This window comes from Ranitomeya variabilis, chromosome 3, assembly GCF_051348905.1.
Source record: "Ranitomeya variabilis isolate aRanVar5 chromosome 3, aRanVar5.hap1, whole genome shotgun sequence".
In the NCBI taxonomy this organism is placed as follows: Eukaryota; Metazoa; Chordata; class Amphibia; order Anura; family Dendrobatidae; genus Ranitomeya; species Ranitomeya variabilis.
The window spans coordinates 551,468,849-551,488,592 of NC_135234.1; the positions used below are offsets into that span (position 1 = coordinate 551,468,849).

A 19,744-nucleotide genomic window follows, 5' to 3' on the forward strand; every position below is an offset into this window, starting at 1 on the left:
ACTTGATGCACCATTTGCCATCCAATGGAGCACATGCTCTTTCTGGTCCTCATTTACAAGGTACAGCTGTGCGTCTGCCAAAGAAATGGAATGGCATCCGTTCAGTAACAGATGTTGTCAGTGGTCTTTGGATAGGACATGACAGAGTTTGTTCAGTTGAGCTTCCATTAACATTAATACCTAACCCATATACACGTCGAACACCAAGCCTATTCCCCCCTTCTCCATGACCTCGCTTTTTTCCCACTCATGTTGTATATACCATTCCCCTCTTGTAATCTGCTGTTTCACAACCTTAGGTCTACACCTGTCAGTCACTTGTCATTAAATGAACAATCACTATTTGCTTTCTTATATAGTGTTCCTGAACAACACTTAGGGTATGTGCACACGTTGCAAATTTCCTGCAGATCTGCAGCATTTTTTTCCATGCAGAAACGCTGCAGATCTGCAAGTGATTTACAGAACAATGTAAATCAATGGCAAAAAAAATGCTGTGCTGATGGTGCGGAAAAATCTGCACAGAAAACGCAGCAGATTCAAAAAAGGACCATGTCAATTCTTTGTACAGATCTGCTGCGCTTCTGCACCCATTCCATAATAGAAATCTGCAAGGGTAAAAAAAGGATGAAATCTGCACGAAAATCTGCAACGTGTGCACATACCATTATACTTAAAGATTTTTAAGAGTAAATCTGGCCTTCTGATTTCTCACTGAAACACAGTTTTATCCCAAGTGATTTGGATTAGCAAATTTGGCTTCCTTGTTGCACCTCAAAATTAGGCCTAACAATTTTTAAGTGAAATTCTGGCCTTCTGATTTATGACTGAAAGACAGTTTTATCACAAAAGATTTAGATTAGCAAATGAGGCCTCCTGAGCCTGCAACACTGTTTTTGCACAATCTAATTAGCTGGAAAATCAATTTCACACAAAACAGCATCCTATCTTGCTAACTGACAAGTTCACTTGGAGCACTATCAGATGCGGCTTCTCTGCACTATGACACAGAAAATGGCACCAGCAGAACAAGATGTCCAGTTTTTATATAGTCAAGGACATGTGACTTTGGCAGCCAATCACAAAACCTTGTATCATGACATTGTGGATGGTTTCTGCACCCTCATTGGCTGCCAGAATCAACACACAAAAGTAAGGGCAAAAAAAGAGTGTGTTGCTCCTTTAACCTCTCCACATTGTCTCCCCTCATCAAACATGCCCCCCCATCCCCTCCGCTCATTATGCAGCACTACTATCCTAGTCAAAGTAATAACAAAACCATTAGTGCAATGAGATGATTTAACGAACTGTGACCGAATTTTGCCAACTTTTAGTAAAAATGTTTGTGAAACCGGACACGAGTCTGAATGTGCTACGTTCATGCTGAATTTGAGATTGGTGAACGTTTACCGAACAAGTTCGCTCATCTCTATTCTTAAGTGCTGCATTAGTGCAAAACAATCTGATTTAGGCCTTTTGATCCATACCTATTACGATGAGCTGTTAAAATCGACACTGATTCCCTTATTCTTATTTTCTATAGTACCTGTGCTAGTCCTCCTTGGTTGGCAGCAAATTTCTTATGCCTCATCTGAGAGCAGAATAATGTAGGAAAAGAGACCCTAATTCCAGTTTTGTATATTGTACTTTACTGCAGCAGTTGTGATACAATCAGAGTTTTTAGATGTAGCGGAGCTCAGAAAACTAACCCTACCCTGAAATTTGAGAAGCAGTTTTCCATGTACAGTGTATAATGACAGAATGCTACTAATCAGTGGCAAGGGTGTCATGGTTCCCAATGGCAGGGAAACATCAGAACACAAAAATAACGGACGAGCTCTGGGAGATGGAATCTTGAGCTGACCGTGAGCTAAATCTACCACACAACTAATAGTAGCCAGGGAGCATACCTATGACTTCCTAGATGCCACGCGCCAGCCGGAGGACTAACTACGCCTGGTAGAGGAAGGAACAGACCTGGCTTACCTCTAGGGAAATACCCCAAAAGATGATAGCAGCCCCCCACATGTAATAACGGTGAGTTAAGAGGAAAAGACATACACAGTATGAAAGTAGATTTAGCAAAGAGAGGTCCACTTACTAGATAGCAGAAGGATACAAAAGAGGACTTCACGGTCAACTGAAAACCCTTTCAAAAACCATCCTGAAATTACTTTAAGACTCCTGTGTCAACTCATGACACAGGAGTGGCAATTTCAGCCCGCAAGAGCTTCCAGCTACAGAGAATAACAAAAACTGCAAACTGGACAAAAGATACAAAACAAAAGGACAAAGTCCACTTAGCTGATCAGCAGACTAGTAGCAGGAACATGCAACTGAAGGCTCTGGGTACAATGATGACTGGCAAGGAAATGACTGGAGAGCAAGGCTAAATAGGAAACTCCCAAACACTGATGGAAGCAGGTGAACAAAAACAGCAAAGTGCAAACAAGTCACCAGTACCACCAGCAACCACCAGGGGAGCCCAAAAAGCAGATCACAACAGTACCCTCCCCTTAAGGAGGGGGCACCGAACCCTCACAAGAACCGCCAGGGCGATCTGGATGAGCCCTATGAAAGGCACGAACCAAATCCGAGGCATGAACATCAGAGGCAGTTACCCAAGAATTATCTTCCTGACCATAGCCCTTCCATTTAACCAGATATTGAAGTCTCCGTCTGGAAATACGGGAGTCCAAGATCTTCTCTACCACATACTCCAATTCACCCTCCACCAGCACAGGAGCAGGAGGTTCAGTAGAAGGAACCACCGGTACCTCATATCTCCGCAACAACGACCGATGGAACACATTATGGATAGCGAAAGATGCCGGGAGGTCCAAACGAAAGGAAACAGGGTTAAGAATCTCCAAAATCCTATAAGGACCGACGAACCGAGGCTTAAATTTAGGAGACGAAACCCTCATAGGGACAAAACGGGAAGACAACCACACCAAGTCCCCAACACGAAGGTGAGGACCAACACGACGACGGCGGTTAGCAAACTGCTGAGTCCTCTCCTGGGACAATTCCAAATTATCCACCACTTGTCCCGAAATCCGATGCAACCGGTCCACTACCGCATCCACTCCAGGACAATCTGAAGATTCAACCTGACCAGATGAAAAACGCGGATGAAACCCTGAATTGCAAAAGAAAGGAGAAACCAAAGTGGCAGAACTAGCCCGATTATTAAGCGCAAACTCTGCCAACGGCAGAAAGGCAACCCAATCATCCTGATCTGCAGACACAAAACACCTCAAATAAGTCTCCAAAGTTTGATTAGTTCGCTCCATCTGGCCATTGGTCTGAGGATGGAATGCAGACGAAAAAGACAAATCAATGCCCACCCTGGCACAGACTGCCCGCCAAAATCTAGACACGAACTGGGTACCCCTGTCAGAAACGATGTTTTCCGGAATACCATGCAAGCGAACCACATTTTGAAAAAACAGAGGGACCAACTCAGATGAGGAAGGCAACTTAGGCAATGGCACCAAATGAACCATTTTAGAAAAACGGTCACACACCACCCAGATGACAGACATCTTCTGAGAAACAGGGAGATCCGAGATAAAGTCCATAGAGATGTGCGTCCAAGGCCTCTTCGGAATAGGCAAGGGCAACAATAACCCACTAGCCCTAGAACAACAAGGCTTGGCCCGAGCACACACATCGCAAGACTGCACAAAAACACGCACATCTCGAGACAGAGAAGGCCACCAGAAGGATCTAGCTACCAAATCTCTGGTGCCAAAAATTCCCGGATGACCTGCCAGAGAAGAAGAATGGACTTCCGAGATGACTCTACTGGTCCAATTGTCAGGAACAAACAGTCTACCAGACGGACAACGATCAGGTCTATCCGCCTGAAATTCTTGTAAAGCACGTCGCAGATCTGGGGAGACAGCAGACAAAACTACCCCATCCTTAAGGACACCAGCAGGTTCAGAATTCCCAGGAGAGTCAGGCTCAAAACTCCTTGAAAGAGCATCTGCCTTCACATTCCTAGAACCCGGTAAGTACGAGACCACAAAATTAAACCGAGAAAAGAACAACGACCAACGTGCCTGTCTAGGATTCAGGCGCCTGGCAGACTCTAAATAAATCAGATTCTTTTCATCAGTCAAAACAACCACCTGATGTCTGGCACCCTCAAGCCAATGACACCACTCCTCAAATGCCCACTTCATGGCCAAAAGCTCCCGATTACCAACATCATAGTTTCGCTCGGCGGCCGAAAATTTTCGAGAAAAGAACGCGCAAGGTCTCAGCACCGAGCAGTCGGAACTTTTCTGGGACAAGACCGCCCCCGCTCCGATCTCGGAAGCATCAACCTCAACCTGAAAGGGAAGAGAAACATCAGGCTGGCGCAACACAGGGGCAGACAAAAAGCGGCGCTTAAGCTCCCTAAAGGCCTCCACAGCAGCAGGGGACCAATTGGCAACATCAGCACCCTTCTTAGTCAAATCCATCAGAGGTTTAGCAACGCCAGAAAAACCAGCTATAAATCGACGATAAAAATTAGCAAAGCCCAAGAATTTCTGAAGACTCTTCAGAGAAGTAGGCTGCGTCCAGTCATAAATAGCCCGAACCTTGACAGGGTCCATCTCAATAGAAGAAGGGGAAAAAATGTACCCCAAAAAGGAAATTTTTTGAACCCCAAAAACACACTTTGAACCCTTTACACACAAAGAATTCTCCCACAAAACCTGAAAAACCCTCCTGACCTGCTGAACATGAGACTCCCAGTCATCAGAAAAAACCAAAATATCATCCAAATACACAATCATAAATTTATCCAAATATTCACGGAAAATATCATGCATTAAGGACTGAAAGACTGAAGGTGCATTAGAAAGGCCGAAAGGCATTACTAAATACTCAAAATGGCCCTCAGGCGTATTAAATGCGGTTTTCCACTCATCCCCCTGCTTAATTCGCACCAAATTATACGCCCCACGAAGATCAATCTTAGAGAACCACTTAGCCCCCCTTATGCGAGCAAACAAATCAGTCAGCAAAGGCAACGGATACTGATATTTGACTGTAATTTTATTCAGGAGTCGATAATCAATACAAGGCCTCAGAGAGCCATCCTTTTTAGAGACAAAGAAAAAACCGGCTCCTAAAGGTGATGACGAAGGACGAATATGTCCCTTTTCCAGGGACTCCTTAATATACTCGCGCATAGCAGCATGTTCAGGTACAGATAGGTTAAACAAACGACCCTTTGGAAATTTACTGCCAGGAATCAGATCTATGGCGCAATCACAATCCCTGTGAGGAGGGAGTGAACCAATTTTAGGCTCTTCAAAAATATCACGATAATCAGACAAAAATGCCGGAATCTCAGAGGGAATAGATGACGAAATGGACACCAAAGGTATGTCCCCATGAAACCCCCGACATCCCCAGCTTAACACAGACATAGCTTTCCAGTCAAGGACTGGGTTATGTGATTGTAACCATGGTAATCCAAGCACCAAAACATCATGTAAATTGTACAACACAAGGAAGCGAATCACCTCCTGATGGTCTGGAGTCATACGCATAGTCACTTGCGTCCAGAACTGTGGTTTATTACAAGCCAAAGGTGTAGAATCAATACCCTTCAGAGGTATAGGGACTTCCAGAGGCTCTAAATCAAACCCACAGCGCCTGGCAAAGAACCAGTCCATAAGACTCAGAGCGGCGCCAGAGTCCACATAGGCATCCACGGTAATAACTGATAATGAACAAATCAAGGTTACAGACAAAATAAATTTGGACTGCAAAGTGCCAATTGAAATAGACTTGTCAACCTTCCTAGTACGCTTGGAGCATGCTGATATAACATGAGCAGAATCACCACAATAAAAGCATAACCCATTTTTACGCCTATAATTCTGCCGCTCGCTTCTGGACATAATTCTGTCACATTGCATTTTCTCTGGCGTCTCATCAGAAGATACCGCCAAATGGTGCACGGGTTTGCGCTCCCGCAAACGCCGATCAATCTGAATAGCCATTGTCATGGACTCATTCAGACCTGTAGGCGCAGGGAACCCAACCATAACATCTTTAACGGCATCAGAAAGGCCCTCTCTGAAATTTGCCGCTAGGGCGCACTCATTCCACTGAGTAAGCACAGACCATTTACGAAATTTTTGGCAGTATATCTCAGCTTCATCTTGCCCTTGAGAAAGGGCTATCAAAGCTTTTTCAGCTTGAATCTCCAAATTAGGTTCCTCATAAAGCAACCCTAAAGCCAGGAAAAACGCATCCACATTGAGCAACGCAGGATCCCCTGGTGCCAATGAAAATGCCCAATTTTGAGGGTCACCTCGCAGCAAAGAGATTACAATCTTAACCTGCTGGACAGGATCTCCTGAGGAGTGAGGTCTGAGAGAAAGGAATAATTTACAATTATATTTGAAATTCAGAAACCGAGATCTATCTCCGGAAAACACCTCTGGTGTAGGGATTTTAGGTTCAGAAATAGGAGCATGAATAACAAAATCTTGTAAATTTGCACCTTCGTAGCAAGATTATTTAAACCTGCAGCCAAACTCTGAGGATCCATCTTTAAACAGGTGAGCTCAGAGCCATTCAAGGATTATAAGGAGAGAAAGGCAAAGGCTGTAATTAGAGCTGAAATACAACTGATCCAACTATGGAGCAAGCATAGGGGAAAAAAAAAAAAAAAAAAAATTACAGACTTCTTTTTTCTCTCCTTTCTTCTGCCAATAAGTTTAACACAGGCCGGTCATACTGTCATGGTTCCCAATGGCAGGGAAACATCAGAACACAAAAATAACGGACGAGCTCTGGGAGATGGAATCTTGAGCTGACCGTGAGCTAAATCTACCACACAACTAATAGTAGCCAGGGAGCATACCTATGACTTCCTAGATGCCACGCGCCAGCCGGAGGACTAACTACGCCTGGTAGAGGAAGGAACAGACCTGGCTTACCTCTAGGGAAATACCCCAAAAGATGATAGCAGCCCCCCACATGTAATAACGGTGAGTTAAGAGGAAAAGACATACACAGTATGAAAGTAGATTTAGCAAAGAGAGGTCCACTTACTAGATAGCAGAAGGATACAAAAGAGGACTTCACGGTCAACTGAAAACCCTTTCAAAAACCATCCTGAAATTACTTTAAGACTCCTGTGTCAACTCATGACACAGGAGTGGCAATTTCAGCCCGCAAGAGCTTCCAGCTACAGAGAATAACAAAAACTGCAAACTGGACAAAAGATACAAAACAAAAGGACAAAGTCCACTTAGCTGATCAGCAGACTAGTAGCAGGAACATGCAACCGAAGGCTCTGGTTACAATGATGACCGGCAAGGAAATGACTGGAGAGCAAGGCTAAATAGGAAACTCCCAAACACTGATGGAAGCAGGTGAACAAAAACAGCAAAGTGCAAACAAGTCACCAGTACCACCAGCAACCACCAGGGGAGCCCAAAAAGCAGATCACAACACAAGGGCATGGTTGGACAAGGAAGGACATGTAGTTAGGCAATAATAATCCCCTGCTGATAAAACACTCATTGTATTGAACCAAGAGTAGTGTTGAGCACTCCGATACTGCAAATATCGGGTATCGGCCAATATTAGCTGTATCGGAATTCCGATACCGAGTTCCGATATTTTTGCGATATCGGAAATCGGAATTGGAAGTGTGCGGTGCATATGGTTCCCAGGGTCTGGAGGAGAGGAGACTCTCCTTCAGGCCCTGGGATCCATATTCATGTAAAAAATAAATAATACAAATAAAAAATATTGATATACTCACCCCTCCGGCGGACCCTGGCTCTTAGCGGTGCCTCCGTTCCTAAGAATGCAGGGAGTGAAGGACCTTCGATGATGTCGCGGTCACGTGAGCGGTCACATGAGCGGTCACACGACCAATCACAAGGCCGCGACGTCATCGCAGGTCCTTCACTCCCTGCATTCTTAGGAACGGAGGCAGACGCTTGGACCGGTGAGAGCCGGGGTCGTCGGAGGAGTGAGTATATCAATATTTTTTATTTTTATTCTTTATTTTATACATGAATATGGATCCCAGGGCCTGAAGGAGAGTTTCCTCTCCTTCAGACCCTGGGAACCATTCCGATATTTTGTGTCCCATTGATATGCATTGGTATCGGGTATCGGTATCGGCAATATCCGATATTTTTTGGATATCGGCGATCCAATACCTTTGCATATCGGAAGGTATCGCTCAACACTAACCAAGAGCACACGGCCTAATAAGTGACACAATTATGAAATTAGTAAGCAAGACCCTACCTCATGCTGCCATCAGATTACATAGTAAAAACCTGCTGACAGATTCCCTTTAAAGTGAAGGTTAACTGAAGTGGTACCGGGCATTTTTGGGGGCAAAAGTTTCATAAAATGTCATTCAGTTGTCTTTACACTGCAGACATTTTGGCTAAAAATCTCTACTTCTGTCCATTGATCAAAATCAGATAATCTGGTTTGTATGTGTCAGATGATGTATAGACCTGCCAGCTTGCTACATCAGGGGGTCTCTGCATAGCTAATTTTAAGCAAACAATATGGCATTATTTCATTCATCTTGTCAGTGCTAAAATCTACAATAACTGTGTGGGGGCAGCTACTGTATGCAAAGGAACAATGCACTGAAAAAAACACCGATAAGGCTTATTCATACATCAGATTTTTATGTACGAGTGCTTATTTCCCAGATAGTACTCGTTGCTGCAACAGTCTATGGGGCTGTTCACATATCAGAATTTGTCCACAAAAACTTCGCACACTGCGAATGGTGACATCAATAAAGTTTAAGCAGTTCACACAGAGATTACCATGAGAAACCCTGCTTGTGACCTGTAGATACCTTAATTATGTTACCGCTCATCACTGCAGCCAGAAATTTTACTCTGTCTGTGTCTTTATTAAATTTGACAACGGAGTTAGCAAAGGGGATGTCTGATAGACATCTCTCCATTTCCATACCCTGGGTTTGATGTCAGCAGACAGCATAAAATAGCTGACATCAACCACCACAAATATTACCCCATTTGCCAATGAACCAGGGCAAGTGAGTAGAGCTGAGGATAAGCGCTCAAATTGGCGCATCTAATTGATGTGCCATTTTTGGGGCGGCTGAGGGCTAGTGCTTTCAGTTTGGGAGGGGACCAATATCCATATCTATATCCCTATTATTATCCCACAGCTGTCTGTTTAGCCTTTGCTGGTTAGTAAAATTAGAGCGAACCCCATGTCATTTTTTTTGCTTGGTCCTCCTTTTTTATTAATAGGCTGGGATCCGTTATGGCTATTGACTCCTTCACAGAATGTTAACAGCCCCCAGCTGTTAGCTTCCACTCAGCAGCTTAGGAAAAATAAGGGGGACTCCACACCATTTAAAAAATATATATTTATTTAATTCGTGTGATGCACATATGATGGGGGCTGACTACAATCGTCATCAGTTCATGCTAATCACAAGGAGACCAGGCGACAATGATGAGAATTGTAGTTACCACTATTCCCAGGTGGCATGTGCTGACTACAAGGGAGCCCTGGTGACAATTATCAGAGTTGGATTCAGCACTTGGCGCCTGGGAATAGCGCTATCTGTAAAGCTTTTCCCAGACACCAGTACGTGTCACATTGTATGTGTGCGGGATGTAATGTTGACCGTGCTGCAGGCAAAAAAACCAGACTCGTCTAGGTGTTCTGCACATGGACAGATGGTCCGTGGAAACACACTGACGTGCACAGACCCATAGATTTAAATGGGTCTATGTGGGTAAGTGTTTCCAGTAAGTGTGAAAACTGTCACCATACCTACTGGAAACACTGATGCGTGAAGGAGGCCTAAGGCTGTGTTCCCGTGATGAATTTTTCATGCTGCATATTTTTGCTATGTAAAAAACACAGCGTCTTCCAGCAAAGTAGATGGGATTTATAGAAAGCTCGTGACCTCTGTGCTATTATTGTAGCATAAACTGACCTACGGTGCGTGTTTCAAGGACTCCCCAACATGTCAATTTTTCTTGCGGATACGCTAAGTGTTATGTGCTGATTTTCCCCATAGAATTGCATTACATGTGGAAAATCTGCAGGTAACAAAGTGGCACATATGCAATCCACTGTGGAAACACACTAAAAATGCATATAATTAACACAGGACTGTATTAAAGTTTTGTCACAGCCAAATATAGCGTGATTCCCTCTCTACCTTTACTCAGAAAAATGACTGTAACTTCTAAAAGAAATGTTCTATTGTACTGAAACTTGGACTGTGCATAACTTGGTTCATGAGAAACTGTTGCTGAAAATAATAATAATAATCTTTTTATTTATATAGCGCTAACATATTCCGCAGCGCTTTACAGTTTGCACACATTATCATCACTGTCCCTGATGGGGCTCACAATCTAAATTCCCTATCAGTATGTCTTTGGACATCATTTGCATCAAAGCACACTTGCAGACATTGTTACATATTGTTGAATGTGTTCCTTAGGACGTCTGAGGTCATAGTCTGAATTTCTCGCTGTATGTTCACCCGGAGCGCCTGTAATATTTGTGGCTTGTTACTGTACTCCCGACCCTTCAAATGGCCCAAAAGGAAAATATCCGGCGGTGTTAAATCACAAGACCTTGGTGGCCACAATCCCTTGGACATTACTATGTCATTTTTCAGGAGGAAGCGAAGCATGCGTGGGTTGTCAGCTACCCAATTCAAGTAACCTAATATATGCAGAAATCATGTAGAAAATTTGCAACATGAAAAACTCACCAAATACTCATTGTGCGAAAGAAGCCTTATAAGCAAGCCAATTTCTATATTACAATGGTTATTAAAGTACTGCTCGGCCTTTAGAAGCTATAGGTTTACACAATGGAAAGTCTCAAAATGACACTTAAATCTCTTTGTGTAGTAATATTCTGAGCTGATTTTTGTTAACTCTTCAAATATACATAAAGCGTTATAAGGCTATTTTCTTGCAAGCTCACTCGTATCTGAGAATTATATGCTATATTATGTTGGGACATATGACATACCAGTCTGTCTATACTCGTTCCAGCAGCAGTTGTAGGTTTTTCATGTAAACTGTAGGGTTTGAAATATATGTTACGTCTTCCTGAAAAGGATCTCAATGTTCTTGATGAATGAAGTGATTTAGGTTGGCCACATCCAAGGAATACCTAAACAGATTAAGAGATGTTAAAGAGAAATCACCCACATTACATCTCATCAACAGTTTTTTTCAATATGTCTCAACCCTCATTCCTGTTTCCTTACACTGATAAGTAGGGATGTAATAAGTAAAAGCTAGAATTAGCGCCACCAGTAGTGTAAAATTAAACTTGAGGGCACAGATGCAGAATCTCCAACAGGGCCTCCAACCATCACGGATCTTCATTAGTATTAGGGCTCCTTTCCACTTGCGAGATAAACGTCCGTGTCTCACATGTGAAAACCAAGCTCTGGCACCGGCACTCCGGAGCGGAGTGTGCAGCTCCATGTGATGCTATGCGGCTGCACGCTCTGCTCTGGAGTGCCAGCGCCAGAGGAGGGATTTCACATGCGAGACACGGACGTGTTTCTCGCAAATGGAAAAGAGCCCTTAGTCTTCTCATAGGGGCCAAAAAGATCTTCTGTGCTCTCCTGTCTTCAGGGGCCCAGGTGTGACTGCAAACCCTCCCCCCCCCATAGTTACACCCTTGGGCCCCACTCTATTAGGGAACGCATGACAATTATTTTAGGCTTCACTCTTCCCCGGTATCTTTGTTACTCATTTGGTCTCCATTCATTTTCCCATTTTTGTCACCCTTATCACTTTTTTTCACATTAAGCACCTTGTCCCTTGTTGAAGCAGACTTTTCACCAGATTTCATAAAACAAGCTACAGTACATACATCATTACCTAGATCTTAAGAACCAATGAGACTGGTGTAACTACTTAGAAAGTACTTGTCTGAATAATTTTATAATACTAATATTAAATTATAGACTCATAAAATTATATTATAACAATAAGGTAAGGACATTTTCAAAAATGATTATTCAGCTATTCTGATATGGATTTTCAAAGAAAGCAGACCCTCTTCAACAGGTCTGAGAGGCTTATTTAACATCAATATTTATTGAGCATTCAATTTTTTCCCCACCTTTGTCAAGAGCCATAACTTTTTTACATTTCAATTGACACAGCTATATGAGGACTTTTTTGTGGAACGACTTGTAGTTTTGAATTTGTTTTATGATAAAGATTATATCAAACTTGCATCTTATTTTTTAATTTATGGGGTGACAAATAATAAGGAAATTTTCAAAAATTTGTTTTTGCTTATTTCCCTATATTCTCACAGCTGTAACTTTTTTTTCTTTTCCAATTCATGGTGTTGTGTGACAGCTTGCTTTTTGCATAACAAGCTGACAATTCCATTGGCACCATCTTGGGGTACATGCAATGTTTTGTTCCTTTTATATTGCATTTCTTCTGTGAAATGGGGTGCCTGAAAAATGCCAATTCTGCTTCATTTTTTATTTTTCATTTCAGTGTTCACTGTGTGGGATAGATCTTTTGTATTTTCTACTTATGTAGGCAATTATACACACAGCAAATTCAAATGTGTTCTTCTTATTATTTTTATTTGGTTATTTACATTTGGTGAAACGGAAGGTAAAAACAAAATTGAATGAACAAAAACTAAATGTCGATGTTAAATAGGTCTCTTAGACCTGTTGAGGTGGGTGCACTTACTTTGAAAATACATATCAGTTTAATATTTTTGTTACATTTTTTTGTCATAACATTTTTTTTCACTTTTAATTAGTATCTTTGGGGGGCAGACTTGCATCTGTGATCTTTTGATTGCTTATGCAAAACAATAGTAAGCAGTAGTATCAGATGCCAGCTACTGTGTATTCTTGCTTGTTGATGTATGTATGCATTTTGCAATTTTCAAACTTTTAATTTTTGTACACTTAAATCAGAGAGTGGTGTCAAACAAAATAGGTAATAAATAACATTAATATACGAAAGTGGACGTTCCAGTGCCTGGTGTGCTCATCCACATATCAAGAGGATTCTGCCGCTTGCTGTGCTTTAAATTGTTGGAAGAATAAAGAAATAATTTTAGGAGCTGGAAAGTCCACTTTCGTATATTGCTGATTCACATCAGATCCTGACAGAGTTCCGTGCACCTCGGGCTGTCGGTGAGCTGGCTAGGGCGTGAAGCCCAAACTCTTTTTTTCTTATAAATAAATAACATTTCCCACATGTCTACTTTAAATCAGCATATTTTTGGATTTTTTTTGTTAGGACGTTATAAGGGTTAAAAGTTGACCAGTTGACTGATTTTTCCAACAAAATTTACAAAATCATTTTTTTAGGGACCATCTCACATTTGAAGTGAATTTGGGGGGTCAATATAACAGAAAATACCCAAAAGTGACACCATTCTAAAAACTGCACCCCTCAAGGTCAAAACCACATTCAAGAAGTTTATTAACTCTTCATGTGCTTCACAAGGACTAAAACAATGTGGAAGGAAAAAATTAACATTTAACTTTTTTCACAAAAAATTTACTTTGGAACCTTTTTTTATTTTCACAAGGGTACCAGGAGAAAATGGACCACCAAATTTGTTGAGCAATTTCTCCTGAGTACGCTGATAACCGGTATGTGGGGGAAAGCCACTGTTCAGGCACATGGCAGGGCTCAGAAGGGAGGGAATGATGTTTGACTTTTTGAACTCAAAGTTGGCTGAAATCAATGGCGGACGCCATGTCGCATTTGGAGACCCCTTGATGTAACTAAGGCTTCTTTCACACTTCAGTTGTTTGGCGTCAGTCACCTCCGACATAGTGACGGATCGACGGATCCTTCACAACTGTTGAGAAAACGGTTCTAACGGATCAGTTTTTTTGACGGATCCGTTACTTGGGAGTTGTCTGGGAAAAGTATCTACTTTTTGGAGCATGCGCAATTGAAAAAGCGGATTGGGGCGACGGATCCGCTGAAATGACGGTCGCAACGGATTCGTCGCCCATAGGCGGCCATTCTATGGAATGGCGGACCCGACGGATCCGTCGTGAACCGCCATTTCGGCACAGACAAAAAACGTTATAATGTCCGTCAATGTCTAGATGACTTCCGCCAAATCTCGATGGATCCGTCGCATGGCGGATGGAACGGACGACCATCCACCACAATCCGTCGCTAATGCAAGTCTATGGGAAAATAGCAGATCTGCCAAAAAAATGGGCGATCCGCTGTTTGAGGAAAATGGCGGTTTCAGACTGACGCCAAAAGACTGAAGTGTGAAAGAGGCCTAACCAGTTGAACCCTCCACAAATTCTAACTCCAACCCTAACCCCAACACACCCCTAACCCTAATCCCAACCCTAAACATTATCCTAACCACAACCCTAACCCTAACACACCCCTAACCCTAATCCCAACCCTAACTGTAATCCCAACCATAACCACAACCCTAACTTTAGCCCAACCCTAACTTTAGCCCAACCCTATCTGTAGCCCAACCCTAACCCTAGTCCCAACCATAACTCTAACTTTAGCCCAACTCTAACTTTAGCTCAACCCTAACTTTAGCCCAACCCTATCTGTAGCCCAACCCTAACCCTAGTCCCAACCATAACTCTAACTTTAGCCCAACTCTAACTTTAGCTCAACCCTAACTTTAGCCCAACCCTAACTGTAGCCCAACCGAAACCCTAGTCCCAACCCTAACCCTAACTTTAGCCCAACCCTAACCCTTACTTTAGCCCAACCCTAACTTTAGACCAACCCTAACTTTAGCCCAACTCTATCCCAAATGGAAATAAATACTTTTTTATTTTATTATTTTTACCTAAGGGGGTTATAAAGGGGAGTTTGATTTATTTTTTTATTTTGATAACTGTCATAGGGTCTATCACAGTGATCAAAATGAACCAATAGGAAAAAATTTCTATTGCTGCCGGGTGCCGGCCGGCAAGTCTCAGCAGGTGCATTGTGCATGCGCCTGCCATTTTCTTCCTGAATGAAGATGTCGTGGCCTGGGTGACTTCACAGGGGGTTGCAGGGACACCAGAGGTACCGGGGGATTGGGGGACCCCATTTCTCTCTCCTCTGATGTGCAATCACATCAGAGGAGAGAGAGATTAAATGGGAAATCAGACTTTTTTTGCAGTTGCCGTTATTCCATTAATAATGGCAATCGAAACACTGAGGTCAGTAAAAACCGACCTAAATCAATTCTCTGGGGTTTCAGCTACCCGTGGTAGCCAATACCTACTCTGTGGGGTACTATACACTTATTTCTCTGGGCTGTTAAAAAGCGGTGCTGAGGCATAAGTATCCTTAATTGCCATCAAACACCTCTGCTCTATAAGATAACAATTTTACAATTTGGAAGCTTCTGAAGAACAGTAACAAAGGCGGAGCATTGCCCTAGTGAGGCCCAGGAAGATACTGATGCAACTAGTGATGAGTGTATGGTGGTGATATGGGAAGAGCAGTATAGCTTAGTGGCTAGCCCTGCTGATTTATCATGCTGGGGTCCTGGGATCAAATCCCACCAAGACAACATCTGCAAGGAGCTAGTTTTTTCCTTGTGTTTGTGTAGGTTTCCTCCTATACTTGAAGGGCATACTGACAGAGTTTAGCTTGTGATCACAATATCTGTAAAGCACTATGGAATATGACTGCACTATATAAGCAATATAGAAGAAGAGTGTTCATAGAATGAATAACATTGGTGCCATTTGGTGAACATTGTAATGCATCATGTGTGATACTGGGCTAGAATAACGTTGGTCAAGGCAAGATATTTTGCTAACTGGAATTGGCAACTTGTCCATCTGCAGGAAGGTATAGAGTGACTGAAAGTTTGCAGGGTTGAAATGTAGCAGCTACATGCCCAGTGAGGGGCTGTGAGAGGAGGCTACCTGTTCAACAGGGTACCTAACTCAAAGTGGTGGATGGTTCTGCTGTCTTACCAAGTGAGGCATGGTGAGCATGTTACTTGGGACGCAGTCACTCACTGTGACAGCAGCATGTCAGGCTCAGGTTAGGAGAGCTGATGGCTAGTTCGAGGATTGGGATTTGATCCTTTCATGAGTAATATGGCCATCTGACTGCGCCCTTAGTGGAGTTTCCGCTGTCAATGATTGATAATGGCCTGGGGCTCACTGAGTTTTGCCATTTAGGAGATGGGTCTGTGAGAATTCTGTGTGAACTTCTGCCAATTATTGATAACTGAGGTGGACAACTGTGTGATAGGCTCTGTGTGTCTGTGGAAACTACCAGTATTGGTGAGACGGCTGATACTAAATTTGGAGGAGGCAGTAGTTGGGTAAAGTAGCGGGTGAAGAGAATCCTTTGGCCTAGTAGAGTTTATAGTGAAAGACTGATTACATTACAGTTCTTTATTTAACAGAAAAGATTGAAAGAATTACCTGGCCTGGTGTAGTCAATAACCAGAGCAGTTTCATCTTAACTAATAATGAGAATGATTTACGGTACTTTACTTGCTTTCATTTTTGATAAGAATATTGGGAATAAATAACTACTGTAGGTGTGTAGTTCTCTAGTGTAATCTAATAGGTTTGGACTGAAGGTGTGCAATAAATACAAGCGCTGATTCTGTTTTCAGCATGGCATATTTTGGTGGCCAATCTATTATCCTGAAAGGGTTTTATTGTTTCCAGATTTTACATTTTAAAAGTTTATCTTCACTATTTAGCAGAATTGTCCCTGGTTGTTATGGGTAATAAGTGGTAATACATGGACATGGTATGTACCAGTTCCAGATAAGAGAACAAAATTCTATTTTGATTTGAAATTGAAGTTGTACATTTGTTGAATCTTAGATTGAAAGAAAAAAATAAATTGCTTCTCAAAGACACATTGCCCGTAGAGTGACAATTTTAGCTGGCATAACTGCTAAATTTCTGAAAAACAATCCAAGTCGATTAAGAGTTTAATATTACCTAGCAAACAGCTGTTGGCATACTGCAGAATACCAATAAATTGTATCCCTCTGATCAAATAAAGAGCTTAAATTGGAAGGCAAGAAATAACTATTATTGTAGACGTTTATTGCCATGTCAAAGGCTTTCTAAAATGGAGCAAATTGAACAAGTAAAAAAACAGAGAACTTAATGATATTTCTCTTAAATGAAGGGAAAAAATGCTACTTTGAATGTGAAATATACGAGCAAAGGTTTGCTCCCAAACCAAAGTGATCAATAAACAAGCTTATTGTAGGAATAATAAAATCGCAACACACTGGCGGCTTTCTACTAAGCTAATCTCAACAAATATCGAAGGACGTTACTTAAAACATATGAGACTATAGCTGATCCTATATATAGTAAAGTTGTATTTACTTTAAAATTGTAATATATGTAAGATTATTGTTTTCATTATCTCCAAACCCCTAGGGTGTTCTATCTTCAACTCTATTTAGAGGGTCAATGATTTTCTACATTAAACTACAGCTGATACAGTCACAACTTTCATTTATAATATGGAAATCATTATACCTTCACACCATGAAACACTTAGGGTTAGCTATTATGTATCCGACTGTTCACATTAGTGTCACATCTCCGAAGTCATGACAGCAGTGATGAATCATTACTGCTGTGATGAATTATGTCAGCTGTAATGGATCCATCTTCAAATGGATCTCAACGATAGATTTCATTGACTGATAATGGGACTTGTCAGGTTTCCATTGGGTTATGGTATTTTTGACAGCAAGAATTTAGCAGTAGAGTTTTGCTATTTTTGCCATCAGGGAGCAACAGGAATAATGTCATTGTGATTAGAGTCCATGCAATTGTGACTTATTACATGTAAATGTCAAGGTTCCTGTTGTAAGGTCGCTGCAAACGTATTATTTTGCTTAGTATTCCCTCTTTTTCCTTGTAATAGAATCTTTCTATTTTTTTCTATCCGTATGAGTTTGTGTGATAATTCACAACCCTTAGGGAACTATTATTGCATTTTAGTCTAAATTTTTGTTCTTTTTCTTCTTATTTAAAATATCTTATATATATTTGACATTGTGGGTGGGGGGTAGGTTTACCAGAGGTTTTTGGCTGATACATCAATTGCAACCTTTAAAAAGTCACTAAATTTTTATATGCCATATTTTTCTGACTATTAGGGCTCCTGCACATGATTTGGACAGAGCCGACCAGAGGAAAAAAAATCACTACATGCCTGATATTCGGATTGCACTTGGCCCTGCAAGTTAATGAGTCCATGGAAAACATTGGACTGCTTTCTGAGTGAGGTCTGATGTTCATGGAATGACACACTGGAGAAGATGGTGATTTTTTTCTCCATCTTCTTTTCATCCCAGAGAATTGGATCACATTATGATCACACTCAGATCAGAGTTTGACTAAAGTGTGAGTTTCATAATTGATCTGATTCTCTCAGATGAAAGAATATGCGCTCGTGACCAGGGTTGGCAACCTTCTATTCAATTCTTTTCATAGACAACTGGACAGATATTCACGGACCGTTGAAATCTTTTACGGACATTTGCCATGCCCTTAATAAAACCATACACTATTATAAAACCATGCCCCCTGATATGTCCAAAAGAATACAGAGTATGAGCACATACTGAGAATTAAACCAAGCATAAAGGATTGGAGAAGTTGTACTGTGTATTGTATAATTACACCCAGTAAGCTCCCCACTATGTACTATATACAGCTTACTACAATATACTATAGTAAACTGTATAGTGTAGAGCTGTATGAATATATTACAGTGTAAAGCTGTGCCTATGTATATAATTTATACTATGGAGTCCACACTCTGCATTTTACATACACTCCCTGACAGAAGTTATGTTGCTAATCCATGTTATGTAAATAAAAGCTATAACCTGACGTTAAATTCATCCATTGGTTGTATAAATTATTCTTTTGAAAGCTGAAACCCTCCGAAATGTGGTTCAGGTTAAGAAAATAAATTGGCATGAATGCAGAAATATTGATCAATTAATGGACACATAATGGTCAGATTTTGGCAAGACAAAAGTTTTGTCGCCTGGTCATATAATGCACCTAATCCTAGTTTACATCCTCACCTGTGCTCAGTAAATGATCGGTTAATTAGTGTGTGTGTATAAAAAGGAAACTAGCACCCCAGACCTTCACTTGAAATGCAACTTGAGCTCTAACAACATGCCAAAAATCCACTCTGCAACCAAAGCCTGGATTATCAAGAGGCTGAAGACCAGATCCACTGTAGAGGTGGTTGGCACCTTTGATGTGTCTTAGCATCTTAGTACAAAGAATTAAAAAAATTTGAAGAGACTGGAGATGTGTTTGACAAGCCCAGGTCCGGCAGACCCCGCAAGACAACTGCTCAGGAGGAACATTTGTTGGTTAGAAAATCCAAAGCAAGCCCTTCTTCCACTGCAGCGGAGCTTCAACAGGCCTGGTCACCTCAAGTACCTGTGTCAACTAGAACAGTTTGTAGGATTCTGTCTCAAAATGGCCTCCATGGTCGAATCAGTGCCCAGAAGCCAGCACTAAAGTCCCACAGTCCTGCTAAACAGATGGACGCTGGAAAAGTGGCAGAAGGTGGATTTCCCTGATGAATCTTCAGTAGAATTACACCACAGCTACTGCAAATACTGCAGGAGACCTACTGGAGCCCGTATGAATCCAAAATACACCCAGAAAACAGTTAAATTTGGTGGTGGAAAGATCATTGTCTGGGGT

The 19,744-nt window shown here is 41.7% G+C and overlaps 1 protein-coding gene across 1 annotated transcript in view; it reads right to left on the minus strand.

The window, feature by feature from the left end:
• The window catches only part of GPC6 (glypican 6), a 1,709,607-nt gene that overhangs the window by 180,572 nt on the left and 1,509,291 nt on the right, over window positions 1-19,744 (minus strand). The window contains exon 6 of the mRNA XM_077297170.1: window positions 11,041-11,184. Coding sequence (XP_077153285.1) covers window positions 11,041-11,184 — 144 coding nt within the window. The remainder of the gene's footprint in view (window positions 1-11,040; window positions 11,185-19,744) is intronic.